Raw genomic sequence first — 23,509 nt, forward strand, 5'->3', positions numbered from 1 at the left:
CTTAACTAACAACAATAGGAACAGAAGGTTCTAGAGGATGAATTACGACAGTAAACACTGGATATAAAGGGGCCTCATAAGCATCCAGCAGAACCTTCCACAGAATAGGTATGGAAAGGCAATGGAATTAAGTTCAATAGAAAGTGGAGGGAAAAGTCCACTCCCCACCATGTAACATTTTTTAAGGAAAATCTAAAGTTGGTTATCCAGAAAAAGGCAATAATGTTTGGTTTTGAACTATAAAAGTCCATCACTCTTTTTGTCAAGATACTCCTTTGAAGGAGAGTGCCTCACTTACACATGCATATCCTCCTAGCAATGGAATTCTGCAGTGCCTGAGATTATTTCAAACCAGTGAAAGGACAATATGGTATGATGCTTACTGACTCCTCTAAATGTGTGAGCAACTGAATGATCCATCTGAAAGTTTGCCTTTTAAAAGCAAGATAATGTAAGTGGATCCTTGGGACGTTTGACAGGGGTTTTAGAGAGCGAGCCTGGTGGGGGGAGAATGTGAGCAGATTATAAAGTCAGAGAGTTCTAAGGAGGGAGACGCACTACCAGGGTCAGGCTGTTCTGGGGTCAAAAACTTGGAAAGAAGACAAAGAAGTTGGGCTGTCTCAAAGGATAATCAGAAAATAATTTTCTAACTTTTGTTCCTGCTTAAGGATTGGAGAATTTCATTTTCATGGACTGGAATGAGAGGGAGAATCCCAAATATTCAGTGTCTATCCCAACTTTAAGCTGCTTTGGGAATCTGGAACAGCTTTGTCTGATGAAATCAAGAATCCCAAGTGGTGTTCTGCTCGGAACACAGGAATGGGAATCACAGACCAAGAGCCCAGGGCCTTCTACAAGCAAAGCTATTTTATTTTAAGATTAATGTTGGGGGCGCCTGGGTGGCTCAGTCGTTAAGTGTCTGCCTTCAGCTCAGGTCATGATCCCAGGGTCCTGGGATCGAGCCCCGCATCACATCGGGCTCCCTGCTCAGCGGGAAGCCTGCTTCTCCCTCTCCCACTCCCCTGCTTGTGTTCCCTCTCGCTGTGTCTCTCTCTGTCAAATAAATAAATAAAATCTTAAAAAAAAAAAAAGAATTTTAAAAAAAGATTAATGCAGGATGGCTTTTGGGTCCAGGTTAACCGGCTCCTCAAATCTATGCTTAGTAACACCTTGTTAAAATTCATTCTCTAAAACAACTCTTTCAAAAATGGATAACCAAGCCTGCTTAGCTAGCTATGTTACCCTAATTAATTAGAGGCCCTAGAAGGAAAAAGAAAAAGACTAATTTAGGCTGAACGTGCCTGTCTGGAAAGTGGCTTATTAGCAAATAGGTAACACCTGCAAAGACTTCAGGAACAGTGGCTCCCAGAGAAGATTCAGGGCTCTTGAGAGGAGAAAAGGGACTGAAGTAACACAGAGAAGAGCTGCTGGTGATGGATCGTCCTTCCCTCTGGCTCTGGGATAGCCTGTAAAACTTGTTAACACGCATGTCTGCAGTCCAGAGGTTTTATTTTATTACTGCTGATAGGAAAGATTAGAAAAACTAGAAAAAGATTATAAAAATAAATAATCAAAACCGACAAATGAGCTGCAAGGGGAAACCAAGAACTCTTAGTTAGCACTAGGGCACATAAGTGTGTGGGCATAAATGCTTTCAAATTTCTTAAAAAGAGATGATTTCATTAGCTGTAGATAAGACATCAGCCCAGTTTTCTACGCGGGCAGTGAAAGGGAGGGGTGGCTGCAGACAGGGACTGGCTTCAGATCCAGGTTTCCTGTCAAACACACCTGCCGGCCATGGCAAAGTTTGTCCTTTCCCCTGCCTTCTCCTTCCTTGAGGTCCCAAAAGTGGCTGCCAGCCTGAGGGCCGTCGTCCCAGACCTGCAGTTTTGGGTTGGCATTCTCTCTGTACCTCACCCCACCCCAGCAAGACTTCCAGAGAGGAGAGAGAAGGGTGTGATGATTTAATCCTCTTTCATTCCCCCAGAGTTCAAGTGTACTGCATTTCAGTAGCACTCTTCATGCCCTTGGACAGCAGAGCCACTCAGGACAGCGGACAGTGGCAACAAAGCTGCAAATATTCAGCATGGCCCAGACATGCTCCTATTTCCAGGACAGAGATCTTCCTAGTGTTCTCTGAACATTGAATAAAAGGATCCAGAATGACAGTATACACTTAAACAAAACAGGCTCGAGACATATACTTTCAATATTAAATACAGTGTTGGTATACTTTTTAGGCCACATGGTGTACTATCGGCCATCCTGCTCCATTCTCTTACTGTTTGGTTCTTTTTTTTTAAGACTTTACTTATTTATTTGAGAGAGAGACAGAGAGAGAAAGAACGAGAACGGGCGGGGGAGGACCGGAGGGAGAGGGACAAGCAGACTCCGTGCTGAGTGCAGATCCGGATGCGGGGCTCGATCCCACGACCCTGAGATCATGACCTGAGCCGAAATCAAATGCTGGACACTTAACCAACTCAGCCACCCGGGCACCCTGCTTGGTTCTTGTTTTACTTGCAACTTTGCTTTGCTCCTTCCTTAGTTCCTCGGTATATATTTATTTGATAGTTCTTCTATTTCCTATTGCCGGGATTAACTACATGGGATCCAGCCCTTTAAGAGGGAAGAAATATCCCAAAAGTGACCCAATAGCGGAAGCACCCTAAAGGTTTGGAGGAAACCTGAGAGGAAAGGTCTGTTACCCACATACCACAGTCACAAAAAAGATGGCCCCAAACAACCAGACAGCTTTAAGAAAGAGATCTGCAAATAGGTGGTCTGCTTTCAAAAGCATGATGGGTCGTGAGGGAAGGCTGGTTAGACTAACACCGGGCCATCTACTGAGGCTTCTTCCTTCTATTTCTCGTCGTCGCTCACTCTCCCACAGCAGAACATGGCAACCACACACATCAACAAGTATGAAGTGATGCTGACAAAGAGTGAGATTTTTCTATTGGAGTCTAGAAAATAAAACCACAGACAACTGGAAGGGGTTGGCTGCTGCTTCCAAGGGAAGCTCTTGAGAAGAAAAGAACAGGGCAGTGTCCAGTCAATTTTTGGGGAGTTGGAGCGAGCACTGGCCCTGAGCAGGCGGAAGGAACCCCCTGAAGCAGCAGCATCTGAGCTCAAGCTCAGCCAAAGGGGCCAAGTCCACTGAAGTGATGTGAGGACTTGGGGGACGAAACAACCTCTACTAGGTTTCTCTTCTATCCAACCCAGTCAAAAGTCTTTTCTGATTATCCACCATACTCCTGGCCCTGGGCTCTGTTCTGGAGATACAAGAAGAATTAAACTATAGTCCCTGACCTTGAGACTTCCTAGTCTAATGTGGAAGCCCCCAGAGAAACTCGCCGTCACGGCCCAGCAAGGCAGACCCCCACACTCTCTAGCACATAGCTAACACACTGTATATGTTACTTGGTGATCCTGTTTTAATCTATCTTCCCCACTGGAGCACCAGCACATAAAACGGTGTCTGGCAGAGTGCTGTGTTGGTGCTGTATAAACATCTGTGGAATGACTGGATGAACGAATTTCAACCAGTTACCTAAAATCAGAAACTGAATAAGCAACTTGGTAAATGACACGAAGGGTCATCCTATGTTCATGTTCACAAAGGATGGACAAGCAGGCTTGTCATCTGCAAGCCCAACACCAAATGCAAGAAATACAGAGCCGGACAAATAGACATGGGTCTGAACTCTAAGCTGGTGAGGCCAACTGCGAGACTTTTTCCTTTATGACCACCAAACACACTCTGCTTCCCAACACCTCAGCACTTTGCTTTATGTATGTGGAAAATGAACTAGAATTCACCCATATGAAGCACTTTGGAAAAACGTCTTAAAGCAAGTTCTGAAACATTAGTCGAAAGTGTCACTTAACAATATGCAGGGTGGTGGAGGAAGAAGAATAACAAAACACTACTAGGAAATATAAAAAAATGTGCTGGCACTCCAGTGAAGGGGGCAATCAGGGGGCTACTGAGGCCATTATTATTTCTACTTAAGAGAGACTTTAGGATGAGAGACGATGGACTCTGAAAAACAAACTGAGGGTTCTAGAGGGGAGGGGGTGGGAGGATGGGTTAGCCTGGTGATGGGTATTAAAGAGGGCACGTTCTGCATGGAGCACTGGGTGTTATGCACAAACAATGAATCATGGAACACTTCATCTAAAACTAATGATGTAAGTATGGGGATTAACATAAGAAAATAAATAAATAAATAAAAAATAAATAAATAAAAAGAGAGACTTTAGGTTTTAGACGCAAGTATTCCAGGGAAGAGGAGACAGTTCAAAATGAGTTACTTCCTTTCATTGTAGGGTTCCTTTTCTTTTTAAGCTTCCTATTTCCTTCCCCCAACACTGAACTCCAGTGACCAGGCTGATAGTATGTTTCATCATACACAGAATGTTCCATGCATACACATTAAAATGGACTCCAGCTCTGTTGCTAAGAAACTGCAGAAGGAAAGGGTTTTCTATCCTCTTCATTTATAAAATAACCACTTTGTCTAAGGGAGAACAAATGCAATCTCTCAAGTCCCCTTGTGTCTTGTTCTCATTTTTTTAAACGCAGAGAAAGATGATGGAGGGCGGCTGAAAGTGTATGCTATCTCCATTTGTTTTACACGCCCTTGAAAATGAGATGGAAAACATGGTTTCAATAATCCACCGCTGTAGTGCTTATTAATCTTTCAAGCTGAAGATTCTCCCCAATGCTCCCCCACTTCAAGCAAAAATGAAAAATGTCCCCTAAAAATTGCTCTTTGATTTTAAAAGATTATCCTAAGCAGCGAAGAATAATTTAGGGAATGCCTATATTCAGTGTGGGGTTACTTCCCAGGTCTCTGTGCTACTCCACAGCACCCCAAGGCCTGAAAAGGGACAGGTACACAAACATTTGCATACACATGGAGCCCAAAGAACAGCACAACTTACTGCTGGCTTTAAACAAAAATACCTAACATCAGGGCTAGGGGATAAAGAACTTGAGAAACATATGGGTTAAAGAAAATGCGAAAAAGAACGACCTTATTTAGAAAAACAGGCATACCACCTTCTTTGACCACAGTTTACAGAGGAAGCCTAGAAAGCAATAAAGCCATGTATGTGAAAGGCAAGGTCACTGCTGAATTTGTAGATTTAACCCAGAGGCAACTTCTATTAACATGAAATACTGAAATAAATTTTTGAAATCTCTTTCTTCTTCTTTTTTTTTTTTTTTTTTTAAAGATTTATTTATTTGACACACAGAGAAAGACAGCTAGAGAGGAAACACAAGCAAGGGGAGCGGAAGAGGGAGAAGCAGGCTCCTGGCTGAGCAGGGAGCCCGATGCGGGGCTCGATCCCAGGACCCTGGGATCATGACCTGAGCCGAAGGCAGACGCTTAACGACTGAGCCACCCAGGCACCCCGAAATCTCTCTTTCTAATGCTTGGCCTATCTCATTTACTAAAGGATTTTAAAATACATTTCTCTTTACCGGTTATTATGCAGTAGACCGTTTCTGCAAACTGACAAAATTGATTGCCTGACACCAATCTTCTGAACATATAATTGATTTTTAATTCACTGTCTCATTGTCAAATGGACTTGACAATAAACTCCACTCTATTCACACTATCGACTTGTTTAAAAAAGGGTTTGATTCAAAGGCTAATGGGCGTTAATCATGGGAAAAATAGTCCAATTTCATTAATACTTGAAGCATTACACAAATTTACCTGTATCTACATTTTCCTCTTTATTTATTTATTCTTAAAGATTTTATTTTTTAAAGTAATCTCTATACCCAATGTGGGACTCAAATTTACAACCCCGAGATCAAGAGTCACTTGTTCTTCCAACTGAGCCAGCCGGGCACCCCTACATTTTCCTCTCTTAACACTAAAGGACTGATTTTTGCCATGGACCATAAGAACACATAACATGAGTAATATGTGCATTACTTATGTATAAATAAATAATATGCCAACATTTTATACTTCTCTTACCTTTCCTATTCTCATATCTCAGAATTAAGTTATTCCTATGAGGCAGTACTAATGAACTTAAAATTAGAGGAAGGGTAATAAATTGAGAGAAAAAGCTACTTCAATTCTATTTAAAATTTACTAAATGCCTATTACGTGTTGCACTAAATCCAGTATTATCTCTATTTCGGGTTCCAGGTGAACCATAAACATTCTCAAATTAAGATTTCTTACAAAAGTGAGAATTTCAATATGATTCAATTTACATAAGATTACAAATACATCAACCAATATAGGTACATGAACAAAGACATGAAGAGAGCTTGAAACCAGGAATGTGAGATGGTAGTGAGGTTTCAACCCTCCTTTAATGTTTTCATAATGATATTCCAACAACAGAGAAGAGTCACATAAAATTTACAAAAGAAGAAAAAATGAATGGGTTCGTATTAGATGACCTACAGGATCTTCCTATCACCCACATTTTTTTGAATGACTATATAAAATGCTCAACAACTCTGGAAATCTGACCATTCCTAAAAATCAGTATCATATAATTAAGGCTTCCCCTATATTGAAAATATAAAATTTAAAACTAAACCCCAAGATTATGGACACCTTAAAACTCACAGGATTGTAACTACAGGCTGAGGGCAGCTGGCTCTCTTCCCCCTTGCCGTTGTTTCCATCTCTGCTTTCACCTCCACAACCTCCTGCTGCTATTGGACCTTAACTTTGGTTTTGCTGTGGATTCCATTTTCTACAGCTGCCACACAAACAGTAAATAAAATTCACTGTATTTTTGCCCCACTAAGCAGCTCTGTCTTCTGGCACATCCAGATGCCTGGCTTAAAAAGAGTGAACAATGAAAACAATGTTTTCTCGAGCAGACATTCCAAAAAGGGCCTAACAAAGGCATCTGAAGATGCTGCTGGGAGACACCATGCAGACAGCTGGTGTGTCCCGTGGAAGTAATTCCCTGACCAGCCACACGGGTTCATTGGTTTACAAATATTCAGAAAATTAGTTTGCCATGTCATGTCAATTTTGAAAGAAGGATTTTCATTTATATTTATGATAATGCTGAGCTTTAAACTGAAGGAGAGTTTAGAGGTTTTAAAATACATGCATTTGTAAATCCGTGTACATGGCCAACTAAAGTCGGATAAACTAGCTATGGATAAAAATTTTATAGAGAGTATTTATATCTATGTTGTTCACTCAATGTATTACCTCAAAATTGGTACAAAATATTTAAAGGGAAAACATATTTCCAGATAAAAGTTACAGTTACCCACAATGAAATGGAATGAATGCTCTGCGAGAATACCATAAGCAACAAAACCTTTACCTTATGGAACACCTGGAATTTTGCTGAAAGCTACTTCAACACGAAAATAATTTCCAAAACAAACACAGCCAAGTGGATGGGAAGCAAAGGGTGAAGTGCACGGCTCAGTGGAGCACCCAATCTTACAACCTTGCAAGTCAGGCCAAACTCCCCACGGAAAATGCAGGCCCTGAATTTTAAAAGGAATTCAATTAGCATCCCCAGTATTTCCGTATCAACAGCTGAATGCTAATTAAAAGCACAGCATCAAGCAGCAGCGGAATCCCAGTGCAATAAGCAACAGCACAGCGGCAGCAAATGCGACCTTCAGCTCGCATGCATAAATAAGCAGAATTAATAACTACCCGAGCACGGGAGGGTGACTTAATCTGTTTCGATTAGGTGCAGTTCAGCCTGGGGCCTTTGTGTTATATTTAAATGTGTTCATCATGTTTAATTAAAAACCTAATAATCTAGAGTTTCTTTTACTTTTTCTTTTCTTTTTTGTTTAAAGTTCTGATCAGTATTTTTCTCCTCTTTCTCTCCATAAGTTCTACTGATTTAAGTGGCTTCCTGAAATGGAATAATATTTTTAGCATAATGTAAGTGAAACTGGCTGTCAGTACAACTCCCAGATGCGGCAGCCAGCCATCTACTTTGGCTCCATCCAACTGACCTAGCATTTCTTCGAAACGGCCTCTCTGATCTGACCCAGTGTATTTAGCCTGAGAGACCGCCTTGAGCTAGCTACCAACGTGTTTCTCAGTCATTCCACTAAAGCAGAGTTCAACTGCCAGTTTCTGGCCTAGAATTTGACAGAAAACTGCCACAAACCTGGCATCCATTCCACAAGATTTAAAGTGTCTCAGCCCCAAAGAAACTTCAGTAAGAAATACCACATCTCTATACACACACAAGCTGTCGAAGGAATCACTGAGAGAAAATGTAAAATGAAAGGCCTCCCACTGTGTCATTTTGAGGCCTAAAATCTCAAGAATTAGTGATTATCTGAAAGACCTAGGATGAAGAAGTTGGGTGGTGTTATCATTAATAATATGGGAATTTTTTTCCAAAAGTAAAACTTCTTTTATTTTTTTTATTTTTATTTATTTATTTATTTATTTATTTTATTCTTATGTTAATCCCCATACATTACATCATTAGTTTTAGATGCAAAAGTAAAACTTCTAAGGTCAGCTTGGGTGCATGTAAAAGTTTTTCTCTGATGCGTAATTATTAACTACTACAAGTTTTAAAATGCTAGATTGAGGGGCACCTGGGTGACTCAGTCGCTTAAGCGTCTGCCTTCAGCTCAGGGGAGAGTCTGCTTCTCCCTCTCCCTCTGCCGTTCCCCCTGCTTGTGCTCTCTCTGTCTCTCTCTCTTAAATGAATAAATAAAATCTTTTAAAATAAAAATAAAAAAAATAAAATGCTAGATTGAGTACAATCGTAATTACGGTAAAGAATCCTTAAAAACAGTAATCTTAAAGAGTTGTCAATATCTTTCAAATCCCTCTTAGACAAAAACATTATTCTCTACCAGACACTATTCTCACCATCAGTTAAGTCCTCACTCTTAAGAAGTTTACCAACTAGGAGGGCAATCAACTTGGAAATAAAGCTGTGAGGAACAGAGCTGGTGATGGCAGCAGGAGAAAGCAAGGGGCAGGCTGCCAACAAACACGGCAAGCAGCAGAAGCAGCTCAGAAGAGGGCGCGATCGTGGCAGGCTGGGCCTAGGAACTGTGCTGAACCTTGTGGCGTGCTGAGGGTTTGGTCTGGCAGCATCGGGAGAGACTCGTCTGGTCAGGGAGCAGTGCACCTGCTGGGGCCAGGGCAGCACAGGCTGCCTGCTCAGAGCACGGCGGGGGGGTTCACGCTGGCGGGTGCTCATTCCACCAACCCTGGCACGCCTGTGGAGTATTCAGTTCATATAAACACAAAGAAAAACCACCTTGTCGACGTTGCTGCAGTTTGAGCAAACTGATATACTGGAGGCAATGATGCTTAAAAATAACTAAAATGTTACTTGGGGGGGTGGGGAGGAAGGGGAGGTAGGCCCGTGTACTCATTTTAGTTGGGACACACTTGTGCTTTGCTTATTCCTGTGATTCCTGGGATGAGAAAATGTGGGGAATTCAACCAAAGGGGCCAGATATACACAGCAGGTTACGTTCTCACGCCAAAACCAGCCCAAGGCAGAGGCCCATGAGTTTCTACACCGGGTTGCCACATAAAGCTAGTCAAAGATTTGACTTGGATACGTTCATGAGAAGCTGCCTTCAGCCTATCAATTATTCAATCCGTCTTTCTCATTCACTTTTCAGGTTTAGAAAGTGAAGCTGAACTTCCTATAAATAAGGGAAGCATTTGATCCCTGTGCTCTGCAAGGACTGGATGAGTGCCAGCACATTTCTCCAATCTCCGACCAAAAGAAGCAAACATGACAAAAATGAGCCCGAATGACAAGGATTTATGCAGTTAAGGATCATTACCATGTACTCGGAATGTGCAGCACTTTGGAGTCGAGTTTCGCTTTTCAAAAGCAAGCCAGGCCTTTTCGGATGTGCGAGGCTCCCCTTTCCGCCTTGCGGGCTGCTCCAAATCCCCAAGCAGCAGCAGCAGGGACACAGACCACACCGCGCCCAAGAGAAGCAAGTGTTGCAGGAAAAGGAAGGCGGCTTTCTTTTAAGTGGGAGTCCTTAAATCCCAGAGGACAGGTCTTGGGAGAAAGCACAGGGAGCTCCTGGCTGCCGAGGAGCCGCGGGGTGAAGGCCGAGAAGGGCGCCTGGCGGGGCCCCTGGGTGACGGCCTTTCACACACTCCTTCCATCCTCTCTACCTCCTCACATCTTTCTTCCACCAAGGCTGTTTGAGGAATCTTAAATTTTTATCAAAACTCTCCTCTCCTTCTCACAAAAATGGATCCACAGTGAAAAACGACATCTATCAATTATGTAATGTATGGGGATTAACATAAGAATAAAAAAAAAAAAACGACATCTATCTGACTTGACAAAACAAATCTCACATTTTTACGCTGGCACTGTCTCAAAAATAACATATGTTTAAGAAGTTTCCAACTCTACTGATCATGTAAAGTTTTTAAATGTTTAATTTCAAAACAGCAGCACCAACTTCCTCATGCATCTGATCAGCTGCAAGCGTTAACGGACTCCTGAAAAAGCTCTCTCCTACACCAAACCTTCAGGGGTCGCTTCGGTCCCTCCCTGCGGCCTCCTAGTCCGCTTCTCCCCCTCCCATTTGCCACCCCCAACACGACCTTTCCTCAAACCCATCCTCTTGTCTCTGGCTCCAGTGTGCACCCAGGATCTCACCACTTCTCCCCAGCACTGCTGCCGTGCTCTTCAGTCCCTGGCCTCGGGCCTGGAAGCTCCCAAAGCCCCGAAAGCCCACTTGTGACTCAGGGGCCAGAGTGTGCCCCACTAGCAGATCAAGTCACCCCTCTGCTCAGAATCTGCCCATACAGAGCAAAGAGCAAGGTGCCGACCCTGGGTCCGCAGGCCACACATGATCCACTGCCTGCCGTCCCCACCCCCCTCCAGACACATTCCTGCCTACCTCTTGACCATGCCAGGGCCCAGATGCTTTCACCTTAGGGCCCCTGATCCAAAAGGCTCGCCTCTGCACTAAGGTCTCTGATCAAATGGTTCTTACCAGGCCTTTCCTCAGCCCCTTACAAAAGACAGCACCTCACCCAGTTTATTCTCCATCCTCATTACCTACTCTATTTTCCTTAGCACACATATGTACCACCACTTGACGTATATTGATTTACAGATGGTCTCTCCTCTTAAAACATAAGCCTTGTGAGGCGGGACCTTCTGTTCTTGATATGGCTCCTAACACAGCACCTGGCACACAGTAAGTACTTAATAAATACTGCTGGCTGAAAAAATGAAAGAGCAAAATCAGGAAAGCACACAGTTTCTAAACACTCTTTGTTAGCATATTTTAAAATATCAGCAACGAACTTACAATCGATATGTCTATCAGTGCCAGCCTTCATCTTAATTTCTTTCAACCTAAAGGGCAAATGTCAAGCAGTAACACTCAGACACAAGACTGTATTTGCAAAAGCACAAGTAATCTGTAAGTCTTTTACGGCAATACCTTTCAGAAGTCACAAGATGGGGATGTAGCTTCATGAGCACTCGGTCTGCTGGGACAGGAATCCATGGGTATTCAAATCTGTATTTGTGGGCACATATCTTATCTCCCCAACTTCTTTGATGGGCCATAATGATAGAATGAATATGTAAGATCCACTGTATTTATATATATCAGGTCTATGCTTCCTACAAGTCACTGGCTCCACTCTAGGATATGTATCAACTGGTTTAAAAATGCTTGTGTCTTAAAATAGGGAGGTATCAAAAGCTGGCTTGCTAAAACCAGCCAACCAACACTACCAATCTCTTCTCTCTTTCCATGAAACCTGAGAAAATCCTTCCCACTAAGCTTACTAAGATCAAGTCTCTCTGTATAATTATGATGCTTGAAGGCTCTTTCCTTGAACTAATGGATACCACAGACATTCCCCGGAGGAGGGAGGGAGGGAACGCACTTGAGAAGCAAACAGCCCAGTGACCCGGCCACAAGGCCACTCCCATCTGCACTCACCACTTCATCTTCTGTCCAGCACTTTTCGATCAGCTTGGGCACAGGCTTCTTTACCAGGCGCTGCAGGGCTTTGCCAGCGTCATAGCCACTTTCATGTAGCTAAAACAACAACAACAATTTCAGTTAGTGAGGTGTGCCAAATAACAGATCTGGAAGCTCATCAATAAAAGAGAAACTCTGCATTTGTTCCAAGAGTAGAATCATGGAATGGGCACGTTCGTCAGCAAGAGAATTCGTTCTCCTCCAATCGCCCCCTGGCCCCAGTTCCAGCTGTTCTGGGAAAGGGAGGCAGGTAAGGTAGAGAACATTTTGGAAAGAACAGGAATAGGATTCAGAACAACAGTAACAAACACTTACTGAACATTTGGCCGGGCACAATGGTGAGCACAATCCGTGTACTCATTATCTCTCCTAATCCTATGAGGAAGGTATTTTCTCATTTAAGCTTATGGGGTAGGAACTACAGTCACCCCATTTTATGGATGAGGAAACTGAGGCATAGAAAGGTCAAACAAAGGTGCTCAGCACACTAAACCAGCAGGTGGTAAAGCCAGACTCCAGCTAGTGTGATTCCCACCCACTCTTGTCCCATTCCCCCCCAAAACAGTTCGAAGACCTACTGAATTATGTTATTACCCTTTAGCATTTCTGAAGTCTTTCAGCTGTAGTAATTTCACTAAAAAAAATTTCAAGTACCTAAACTTTAAGAGCTTTTTAACAAAACTCTTTAACAGTACACTAGCAGTACATGTGAATGAAGATGCTCGTTTATCTACACACTCCTTCTAGGAGCCTTCTCTCTCATCAAAGGTAATAAACTTCCTCCACTTCATATCCTTTCCAACCCCAGGCAGTGCCTGACACCACTCAGCCTCTCTATCTTGCAAAGACATTCCTTTCTTGGTTCATGTGACCCCAATCCCCTTCTAGTTCCAGAGTTTCAACTTGCAGACGATGGAATGAAGTAGCAGACAGAAAGATCCTCTTGCTTACTGTGGCTGTCCCTCCAAAATTCTCACTGGAAATCTGGCTCTCCTTTACAGATCTAGTACTCTGGCACAAGAATCCATTTTGACTAAGACCTTATCTCCAGTGCCTAACACAGTCCGTAGCGTATGGAGATCTAACAGAACTACTGGTTAAATTAATAAATAAATGCCTTCAACTATTGTCCCTTTGTAAACTCCACCCAAATCTAAATCTCAGCTGATGTGAATTCATTTGGCCTTAAGCTGACTAAGTGCCTATTGCATTCCAGGCAATGTACTAGACTCTGGGCATACAGCGGTGAACAAAACAGGCAAAGGCATCCCTGCTCTCATGGAACGGACCTTCCAATCTTCTCACCTGTGCTTCAATCCCTTATTTGAACAATGCACCAGCATCAGTTGCAAACTCAGAAATAAGGTCCAAACCTTAGTAAGCCACGGTTTTTATTTCCAGGAAACTCGCAAACTCCTAGGGATGTGTTGTAGGGACACAATACATATGAGATGACAAGATTGAACAGATCATAGTAATTGCTCCTACCTAGGTGTTAAGTAAAGAGCTACAGACTCACAAGAGGAGAGAGTGCTGTGTTTCCCCTCTTTAGTAGAAGACTCATAAGAAGGACGTGCAGATTGCCTTCCTAGCAACTGCTACAGACCCAGGGCGGGGCATATAGTAAGCCTGCAGTAAATATTTGTTGAATAAATTAAAACAGTATTTGAAACATACACAGCAAGTCCCTCTTCTAATTCAACTGCTATTAGAAGGGATATCACAAATATCCATTTTCACTGCTCATTCAGAGAAACAGAAAGTATTAAAAATTAAAATTTCCTGAGTATTCTCACTGTTTGGAGGACCCCAATTTATTTTAAATCCAGGTCTAAGGAAGTCCAGGTTAAATATTAACTGTAACAATAAGTCACTACCTTAAAACAAAACAAAAACCTACAGCAACAGTCAATGCTCAATTCTGTTTTGATGATGGTACAATGTGTGTCTGTGTGTGTGTTTAGGGGGTGTATGTACTGAATATGAATGCTAGATATTAACTTGTAGATTTTCATAACATTCATCATTAGACTTTAAAAAAAAATATATACCATAAATACCATACTAAATAAATACTAAAGTGTTTGAAAACTGTCCAATCTAGACTTATTTCTGCAGTATAAAAAGATGAAAATAAAGTTAGATTTTCAAACTTTGCCCAATATCCAGACCAAGCAGGTATTGTCAAGGTCTATAATACAATAAGAATCTAAAATATGAGCTTAATGACATGGACTAGAACTGAATAAAAGAAAAAATTGCATGCCTATTTAATTTTTTTAGGAGCACATATTTTAGTGATAATTTGAAATCAATTCAAGTTGATCAAATCATAACTTCTTAATAAAAAGCTTATGGAAAATTAACATTTCTTAAGAGGTAATTATAGTATATGGGGTAATTATGAAGAACGTGATAAAAAACCATGGACTGTGGAGCCAGTCTATCTGGATTCAAATTCTAGCTCTATTACTTACTAGTGTGGGACATCAGGCAAGTTACTTAACCTCTCTGGGACTTAATGTTGTCATCTTTAAAAATGAGTATAATAATAACATCTACCTCTTAGGGTATTATAAGAATAACGTTAGAAAACACATGTAAATTGTTTAGAACTGCACCTGGCACATAATATGCTAAATGAGTATTAGCAATTTATTTTTTAAAGGAAAAAGAAAAAAAATAAAGGAAGCAGTCTCTACTCAATTTTCATCGATTTTCTAGATTAGATAGTAGCCTTTCCAGAGAGGGGGGAAAAAAACTGTTAAACTATAAACAAAACCACTTATGTTTCACATAATTACTCATGTTAATAGTTTTTGAAATTTGACTAAAACACTGGTAAAGTTCACAGAAAAAATTTTAAAATTTAACATCTTATATGGCTGGATAGGAAATTACTCATAAGAACATAAAGCCTGTTCCAAAAGTGTACTGCTGAATGAAGTTAAATCAAATGTCATCAATCCCTGTGCCATTCCTGACTTTTGGTGAACCAAGCTTTGAATAGGAGCTGCAAGAAATGTTCTGAATAATTTGCTGAACTTTTGGTTTATTAGAAAAGCTGCCCAGTGCGTGCATGGCGCCCTCAGTTAAATTTCTAGTGAGCTGCTTCTTTGTCCCCTAAACATACCCTGGCGTTCACACTTCCTTCACAATCTTCATTTCGCATCACACTGTCCCCTGAAGAAGCTGTTGCAATGTGTGTGTGGTAACCTGGGCTTCCTTCTGCTACTCTGTTCTCTAAATACTGGGTAATTCCCTCCTTTCATTTGATCCACTGTCTGCCCCTCCTCTTAAAATATTCCTGTTCCTGACCTTTCCATGATATAAACCCAATAAATATTTAGTGTCTACTCCTACCCTCTACACCAAGACATATTTGAAAAGTCAGAGGTATGGGATTATTTACCAATAGTGATGAAATATTTATTGAACAAATGAAGTTAGGGTACTATTGTGCTGTCATCAATAATTCATAAAGGCTAGTCCAAAAGCCAGATCCAGGGGTGGCTCTGCCATGCCCTCTTCCTAGGGAACCCAACTGAACCTCTCCACACTTTCACCTTCTTCTGAATGTTATAAACATTTAATTCTACTTTCTAGGAATCTTGTCTGAGAACGTTCTGAGAGTTTTACATCTTTATAGAAATATTTTAATTATATTTAAGTAAAGATATACTTTTAACATACTAAAAGTTATGGCCCACATAGCTTCACAAAAATGAAGATTATGTTTTGAGCATTCTGGGAAAATTACTGGAGTTCAGGACATCCTTCATTCCTTCCACAGATGTTTACCAAGTGCTAAACTGCGCCAGACACTACTCTAGGTGCCAGACAGAGATACAGCTTGTGAAGAACACCGATAATGCACATCAGAAATGTAGGAGTGAAAATGGTATAACCTGTGAGAGGCACTGTAAATTACTAGTTTTGTATAATACGGCTTCCTCAATCTCACATTCAAACTCTAGGGTCCTCAAAGGGTGGGTACTACCTTCTTTAGTCCATGTATCTGGCAACAAGTAAGCCCTTCTAAAAGAGGGATCATTTTCTAGATGATTATGAAGATTTTCTTTCTTCAGATTGGAGCCAAAATAATATTTGAGGAAGAGCTAAACTGGAATTTCAACTGTATTCCTTATGTATATTAGAATTAAATCTACCAAAATATTGGTTACCTTAAATCTCGAAAAACTGTCATTAAAAACATTCCCCTCAGGGCTCCTGGGTGGCTCAATCGTTAAGCGTCTGACTTCAGCTCAGGTCATGATCCCGGGGTCCTGGGATCGAGCCCTGCGTCAGGCTCCCTGCTCTGCCAGAAGCCTGCTTCTCCCTCTCCCACTCCCCATGCTTGTGTTCCCTCTCTCACTGTGTCTCTGTCAAATAAAAAAATAAAATAAAATAAACATTCCCCTCTAATACAGCACCAACCTCTAACAAATTATAGTAATTTCATCTGTGGAAAACATTATGTGGGTTTCAAATTTTAAACATCTGATCACAACCATACAGACACATCAACATAGTGAGGAAATTCAGTGCAGGCTTCTCACTATCACTGAGGTAAAAAGGTCCTTTAATGTGAATAAAATTTTCTACCATTTCCCCAGAGAAGATTGTTCAAAGAAACTGCAATGAAGACAGGGGGGAAAAAAACCCTCAAATGTCTTATAGGTTCACTTTGTAGCCTTGTAAAAGCAATTAAAGCAAGATAAGTAACCGTTCTGTCCATTTTGCAACCAAGCAGAGCTAGTAAATTCTGGGATTAAATGCAATTTTAATGTAGAGTATAGGGAACTGTACCATTTTAGAGCAACTGGGAAAAAATCATCGCAAAATACAAGGACCAAGATACAACATCATTACTTAACCAGCTTTCAATGTTTACAAGCTACTGGTGGGAGAAGCATTTAGATCTCACACCATCCCCATCACCCTGTCAGCCGCTAAAGCAGGATGTCATTCACCAGAAACCACTGTTTTCAAATTCATCATCCCGGAGTGTGTGGGGTGTTTGTGTGTGTATGTGTGTAATCCAATGATCAGGTAGTGTGTGTGGGGTGTGCGTGTGTGTGTGTGTGTGTGTGTGTGTGATCCAATGATCAGGGAGTCATATACTTGTAAATCTGCTGCTTCCACATCACTGAACTGCAAGTCTGCACTTCTACACAAGCAAAAGCGGTCTTCCCCTAAACCACAGGTCAATATCCGGGGAATCTGATAACAAACTGGTGATACTTCATCAATCTCCTAGCCTTTCAAGTCACTCCATCAAGGAACCATCCCTGTTTTGCTGTTTTCCACCAGTTTGATCTTTGGTCTCCCGGGGTTGCTCCACAGAATCCTCAGGCTGTGTTCTTTCCTTTGCTTTTGGTTTGTTCACTGTGAGACAGCAAACAGGACCCTTCCCCTATCAGGTATCCAGCCCTCCTCTACCACACCTTCCAGTGCCCATGAGATCCAGTGGGACGTCCCAGCCTCAGTGGCAGGCTGCTTGCACCACATTCTCTTGGCCCTCCATCCTCTCAACAAGAGTTACTAAGCAATTCCTAGTGCCAGATACTGTGCTAGCAAGGACCTGCAAGAGTGAACCAGCAGAGTCGACCCAGTGGGGGTTTGGTGCTAAGAACAAGGGCAGCTTGAGAGACGCAAGCTCCTGGTTCGGTTCTACTGTAACAAATGAAACCACTACACAGAGCCAAAGACTACGATACCACACGTAACTGGATGCATTTGGTCAGTTGCATAAAAAGCTCTCAACAACTCTGGGGGTCCAGCTGCCCCTTCTATATAAACCATCCCACAGTCAATGCCTTCTGTCAATGCCTAGTGAACACAGCACAGGATCTGAGGCAGGAAACAAATTCCTGTTGTCAGTTTTGCAACAAACGGCTGAGGTTTTCATCTGTCAAATGGGCCTCACACCACTATCCCCTGGCTATGTCAAAAGACAATGGAAGGTATGAAATGCGATACGTGACAAGATACGTGCAATGTCAAAAAGCTATAAACTGTGTAGAGGCATCATCATGGGGAGTAAAATTTCAGGCACATGTCTCTTATCAAAGACTACTCAACAATCAGAAGTTCAACAGAGCATCTGCTGTGCAGTGCTAGACACGACACGCCCTCAATGGTCTCATTACAGCTTCTGACCTCTCCGTGATTAGCAGCAAGAAAGGATCATGCCCCAAGAAGAAAAACACATTTCTGCATAATTGTCCAAGTTAAATGTGCCACTCTCGCTCTCCCTGACAAATCATTCCCTGCTTATTACTTTCCATAATTTAATATATATAAGTGCTTTACTGGCAAGCTTCTCGAAAGAATAAATAATACTTAATGACTGCCTACAGTTTAATTAACTCATGATTGAACTTCTCATGGATTGCTATAAACATTAAATTATATCCTTCTTCAAAGCTGCCATGGACGGAGATCCAGTTTCAAGCTGTAGCTCTGCTGCCTAAACAGTTTTGAAATTTCAGCAAATCTGTAATATCGGACAGAGAGGTGAGAGAATCAACCTTATGCCTAGCTATAAAGTATGTTATTTTATAGAGCAAGGACGAGGTCTTAATTTAAATAAGACAGAAAATGTGCAAATGCCCAAACACCTCATTTATATTACAGCAATCACTAAGCATCACAGGGTCTCAGGCAGTCATATGAGCACAAACTCTGTGTATTACCACAAGGCTTCAAGTTTCTGCTCTGGCTTCTCATCTTAGCTGCCGTTTTCAGTCTGCATGATGTTGCAAATAAATTTTCCTTTTGGCATGGCTCAGCTGTCAGGCACCCCTGTTCTATAATGAACCCATGAATTACATCTCCCTGCTCTGACATCTCTGGACTCACACATCAAAATATTGTTCTTCAATTGTAATTTATAACTTAATTTAAATGTCCCTTTTACTGTGACCTTTTTAGATCAAATGGCATTGCAGCTGGCAGTTTCTCCTACCCCAAAGCATCCTTTTGCAATTATAGCCATTATAATAACTGTAGAAAAAGCCTATCTGAGTTAGACTGCATCCATGCTAAATATTAAATAATTGCAATCCATCAAGAACAATATTAGATTTAAAAGTCTTTTGCTTTGTGAAATATGTTTATTTGCAAGAAACTGCCAAAATAGCTTAGAAAGGAAATAACAAGTGGGATTTGGAAGAGATGTTAAAATTCTTTGCAAAGTTTTAATTACTTCAACCATTAACATAAATGAAAAAGCTCTTGAAGAAATCTAAGATAAAACTTAAAAAAATGTTCTCATAATTCATAATTTATGGATGTCAATATATTTTCATTCATACCTCCATCACCACTGAGCTAATCAAGCTCAAAATAGGATAAATGTATGCATTAAAAAACTAGAATTGAAATTACAGGCACAATATTTATTTTTGTTTATCCAGTGTCACTCCAAATGATGCTATTTAAGCACCAGAAAGGATAACTTTGTCTAAATGTTCTTATGGGAGCATATTTAAAGATAACAGCAAAGAGGCAGAATGTAGCTGCTTCAAGTAGAGCTGAGGGGCAGATCTGGTTTATTTTCAGACGGAAAACACACAGTTGCTGAACCAACCCTCCCTGCAACACTCTCGACATAACTACAACGTCTCAGGAACTAGGCCAGTCCCTGGAGTCACAGAGAGAAAGGAGGGGCGGCCAAAGTTTGCTAAGCCTTGCCTGTGTGAGGCACTGTATTAGATCTTTCTGACTTCATCATTCCTCACACCATCATTTGTGGTAAGGGTACTAAAAATGAGGAAGCAAAACTAAGAGGTTTGGTATGTTGCTCAAGGCTACTTCCACAGCAGTGAGCAGAACATAAACCCATGTCCAGGAGGAGCTCTAAGAGTCCCTGCTCCAATGTCTGTTCTGGAGCAGCTTAGGACTGGTTGGTGGTCTGGTGGCAACTGTGGGCTCACGAACTCCAGCCTCAGTGACACAGTAAGCACACTGTCTTTTCTTCATTTGAGGGTGGGCTGGGTAGACAGGAGGAGGGAACCAGCAGCTCAGAGAAGAGGAAACACACACACATAAAGAAAATAATGAAATAAATGCTACCATAAAAACGCACAGAGTGCCAGTGAACACTGACTCTGCCTAGAAAAACCAAGATGAATTAACAGAGTTGGTTTTGGAAATCAGTAATCAGTGCAATATGATTGATAACCTTGCCTATACTTGATGAAGAGCAACAACCAAATTAAAAACATTCTAGGATATTTGCAAATGACGTATCAGATAAAGAGCTAGTATCCAAGATCTATAAAGAACTTATCAAACTCAACACCCAAAACCAAATAATCCAGTCAAGAAATGGGCAGAAGACATGAACAGACACTTCTCCAAAGAAGACATACAAATGGCCAATAGACACATGAAAAATTGCTCCACATCACTTGGCATCAGAGAAATACAAATCAAAACCACAATGAGATACCACCTCACACCAGTCAGAATGGCTAAAATTAACAAGATAGGAAACAACAAATGTTGGCGAGGATGCGGAGAAAGGGGAACCCTCTTACACTGTTGATGGGAATGCAAGCTGGTGCAGCCACTCTGGAAAACAGTATGGAGGTTCCTCGGGAAGTTAAAAATAGAGCTACCCTATGATCCAGCAATTGCACTACTAGGTATTTACCCAAAAGATACAAATGTAGTGATCCGAAGGGGCACCTGCACCCCAACATTCATAGCAGCAATGTCCATAATAGCCAAATTGTGGAAAGAACCGAGATGTCTATCGACAGATGAATAGATAAAGAAGATGTGAGTTTTATATATATATAATAGAATATTACTCAGCCATCAGAAAGGATGAATACTTACCATTTACATCGACGTGGACAGAACTGGAGGGTATTATGCTGAGCGAAATAAGTCAATCAGAGAAAGACAATTATCATATGGTTTCACTCATATATGGAATAAAAGAAACAGGGTAGAGGATCATAGGGGGAGGGAGGGAAAACTGAATTGGAAGTCATCAGAGGGAGAAAAACCATGAGACTCTTAACTACAGGAAATAAACTGAGGGTTGCTGGAGGGGAGGGGGGGTGGTGTAACTGGGTGATGGGCATTAAAGGAGAGTACGTGATGTGATGAGCACTGGGTGTTACACGCTCCTGATAAATTACTGAACACTACATTTGAAACTAACGATGTACTATATGTTGGCTAATTGAATTTAAATAAAAATAAAAACATTCTAGAAGCCAGTAAAAATAGGCAGCAATATGTCTAGGTAAGATCTCACAACCGAATTTCTTGTGGCTGATACAACACTGCCATATTTCTCACTCATACTTATTTCCCACATAATAATGTGTCTAGAAATGAGTGGGTCTCCATCCCCTGGCTTGGGTGTTTTTTGAAAGTATTCAAAACCCACAGAACAGGAGCCTCAATCAGCAAGCTGATTAGAAAGTAGGCATCAAATATTGGCATCAACTGAGATCAGTGAACTATTTTAAAAATAAAAAACAAAACAAACTCTGAATGTTTTTACCATTTCTGACCACCCAGCTATTTTGAGGCTCTAATCTGACAGTCTTCATAAACACCTGGAAAGAAGAACCTGCAGAGGTCCTGGGACCAACAATGAGCATGTGGCAGTTCTGCAGAGATGAAGCCCAAATAGGAAAGGGTTCCAAGCTCTGCCACTAGCTGTGTGTGGTAACAGGCAAGTTCTCGCTCTAAACCACAGTTTTCTCAGCTGCAGAAAGGGAAAATACAGAGCCTATTTTGGAGAACAGTTTAGGATGGAAAGATACATGGTAATCATTGAGCAGGATTCCTGGAGCATAGGAAATGTTCCATCAAGGACAGGGGACCAAAAGAGGGTCGGGACTGCACAACCTTCATGGGGAAACAGCACTGGTGCTAAGGAAAGCAAATAAGCTTCAGAGCACCAAAGGAATGAAGTTTACCTGCAGTACTTACAAGACAGGAAGAAACGTGGGACTGAGAAGGGAAACCGAGAACCTGGTGACCTGCTGGGAACTGAGTGAAAATCTGAGTCTGGGAACTAGGAAATTGAGGAACGAGTTAGCAACTGTACTGGGAAGAGCAGGAGCCTGGGCGAAGAGGTCTGGGGTGCCTCTCCTCTGCAGAGCAAGCAGCCCCTAGCTTCCTCACCTGCAGCAGAGGGGCTAAAGTAGGTCATTTTCGGAACTTCAAAGTTTTTAACATTTCTTCTCTTTACAGAGATTTCTTTTAAGGTGAAATACTAAAGGATACTATTTTTTTAATAAATAAATGGTAATATTAATACATTCAGTTAGAAAAATAGTAAAATAAACAATATAGCCAATGAACTAGGCCAAACTGCCCAGGCCAAACCCTGCTACAGAGGCTTTACTGATATCCATTGGTTAGCATCGTAATTTTCAGGTTTCTATGAAAACTGGAATAGTCTATGCCACAGGTTTTTAAAGACTGACTGATTTGAGAGACAGAGTGAGAGAGCATGCAAGAGCGAGTGGGGGGCAGGGGCAGAGGAAGAGGGAAAGAATCTCAAGCAGACTCTTCGCAGAGCATGGAGCCTGACCCAGGGCTCAATCCTATGACCTGAGCTGAAATCAAGAGCCAGATACTTAACCTTAAGACTGAGCCACCCAAGCACCCCTATGCCACAGATTTTTAAATATAATTACAGATAATCATCTATATAGCTAACATGTATATAAAACCTCACTTCCTAGAAACAAAATCTTCCCTCCTGCTTTTTGTGTGAGAGTCCAAGCAAAGGACATAAAAAAAGCAAGGCTGTCCTGGATCTAAGCTATGAGCCCTGTGTTCCTGAGGGAAGGCTGACTCCTTAGGACTGAGCAAAACCAATCCCCTACTGATAAGATGCAGCTTAAAGATACAGAATGAGAAGAACTCTGGCCACAGAGAGAAAAACTACTGGCAGATGCATGAATCTAGATTGTTTATGCTGCTTTTGTGAATGATCACAAGTGGAAATGGTTCAGGGCAACAAGTGGAAATTAAAACACTTTTTCATTTACTCCTGAGCATCCTCACAGCCGTGACTACAGAAAAACAGTATGTAAGGCTCTAACCTAGAGGGTGACAGAAAAAAACATATTCTATCCATCTCATGGAAATGTAGGCACTAGTGAACCCATTCATAAAAGCTAAAGTGACCTAACTGGGTATTTACCCCAAAGATACAAATGTAGGGATCCGAAGGGGTATGTGCACCCCGATGTTTATAGCAGCAATGTCCGCAATAGCCAAACTGTGGAAAGAGCCAAGATGTCCATCGACAGATGAATGGATAAAGAAGATGTGGTATATATATATATATAATGGAATATTATGCAGCCATCAAAAGGAATGAGATCTTGCCATTTGCAACGACGTGGATGGAACTGGAGGGTGTTAATGCTGAGCGAAATAAGTCAGAGCAAGACATGTATCATATGACCTCACTGATATGAGGAATTCTTAATCTCAGGAAACAAACTGAGGGTTGCTGGAGTG

At 41.5% G+C, this 23,509-nt stretch overlaps 1 protein-coding gene across 9 annotated transcripts in view; it reads right to left on the reverse strand.

Annotated features, from left to right (window-relative positions):
* Window positions 1-23,509, reverse strand: part of RERE (arginine-glutamic acid dipeptide repeats) — a 414,521-nt gene that overhangs the window by 81,472 nt on the left and 309,540 nt on the right. For all 9 annotated transcript variants that reach the window (XM_081817442.1, XM_081817436.1, XM_081817441.1 and 6 more), the window contains one exon: window positions 11,957-12,055. In XM_081817442.1, coding sequence (XP_081673568.1) covers window positions 11,957-12,055 — 99 coding nt within the window. The remainder of the gene's footprint in view (window positions 1-11,956; window positions 12,056-23,509) is intronic.

This window comes from Leptonychotes weddellii, chromosome 4, assembly GCF_054177405.1.
Source record: "Leptonychotes weddellii isolate Sample4059 chromosome 4, ASM5417740v2, whole genome shotgun sequence".
NCBI classification, from domain to species: domain Eukaryota; kingdom Metazoa; phylum Chordata; class Mammalia; order Carnivora; family Phocidae; genus Leptonychotes; species Leptonychotes weddellii.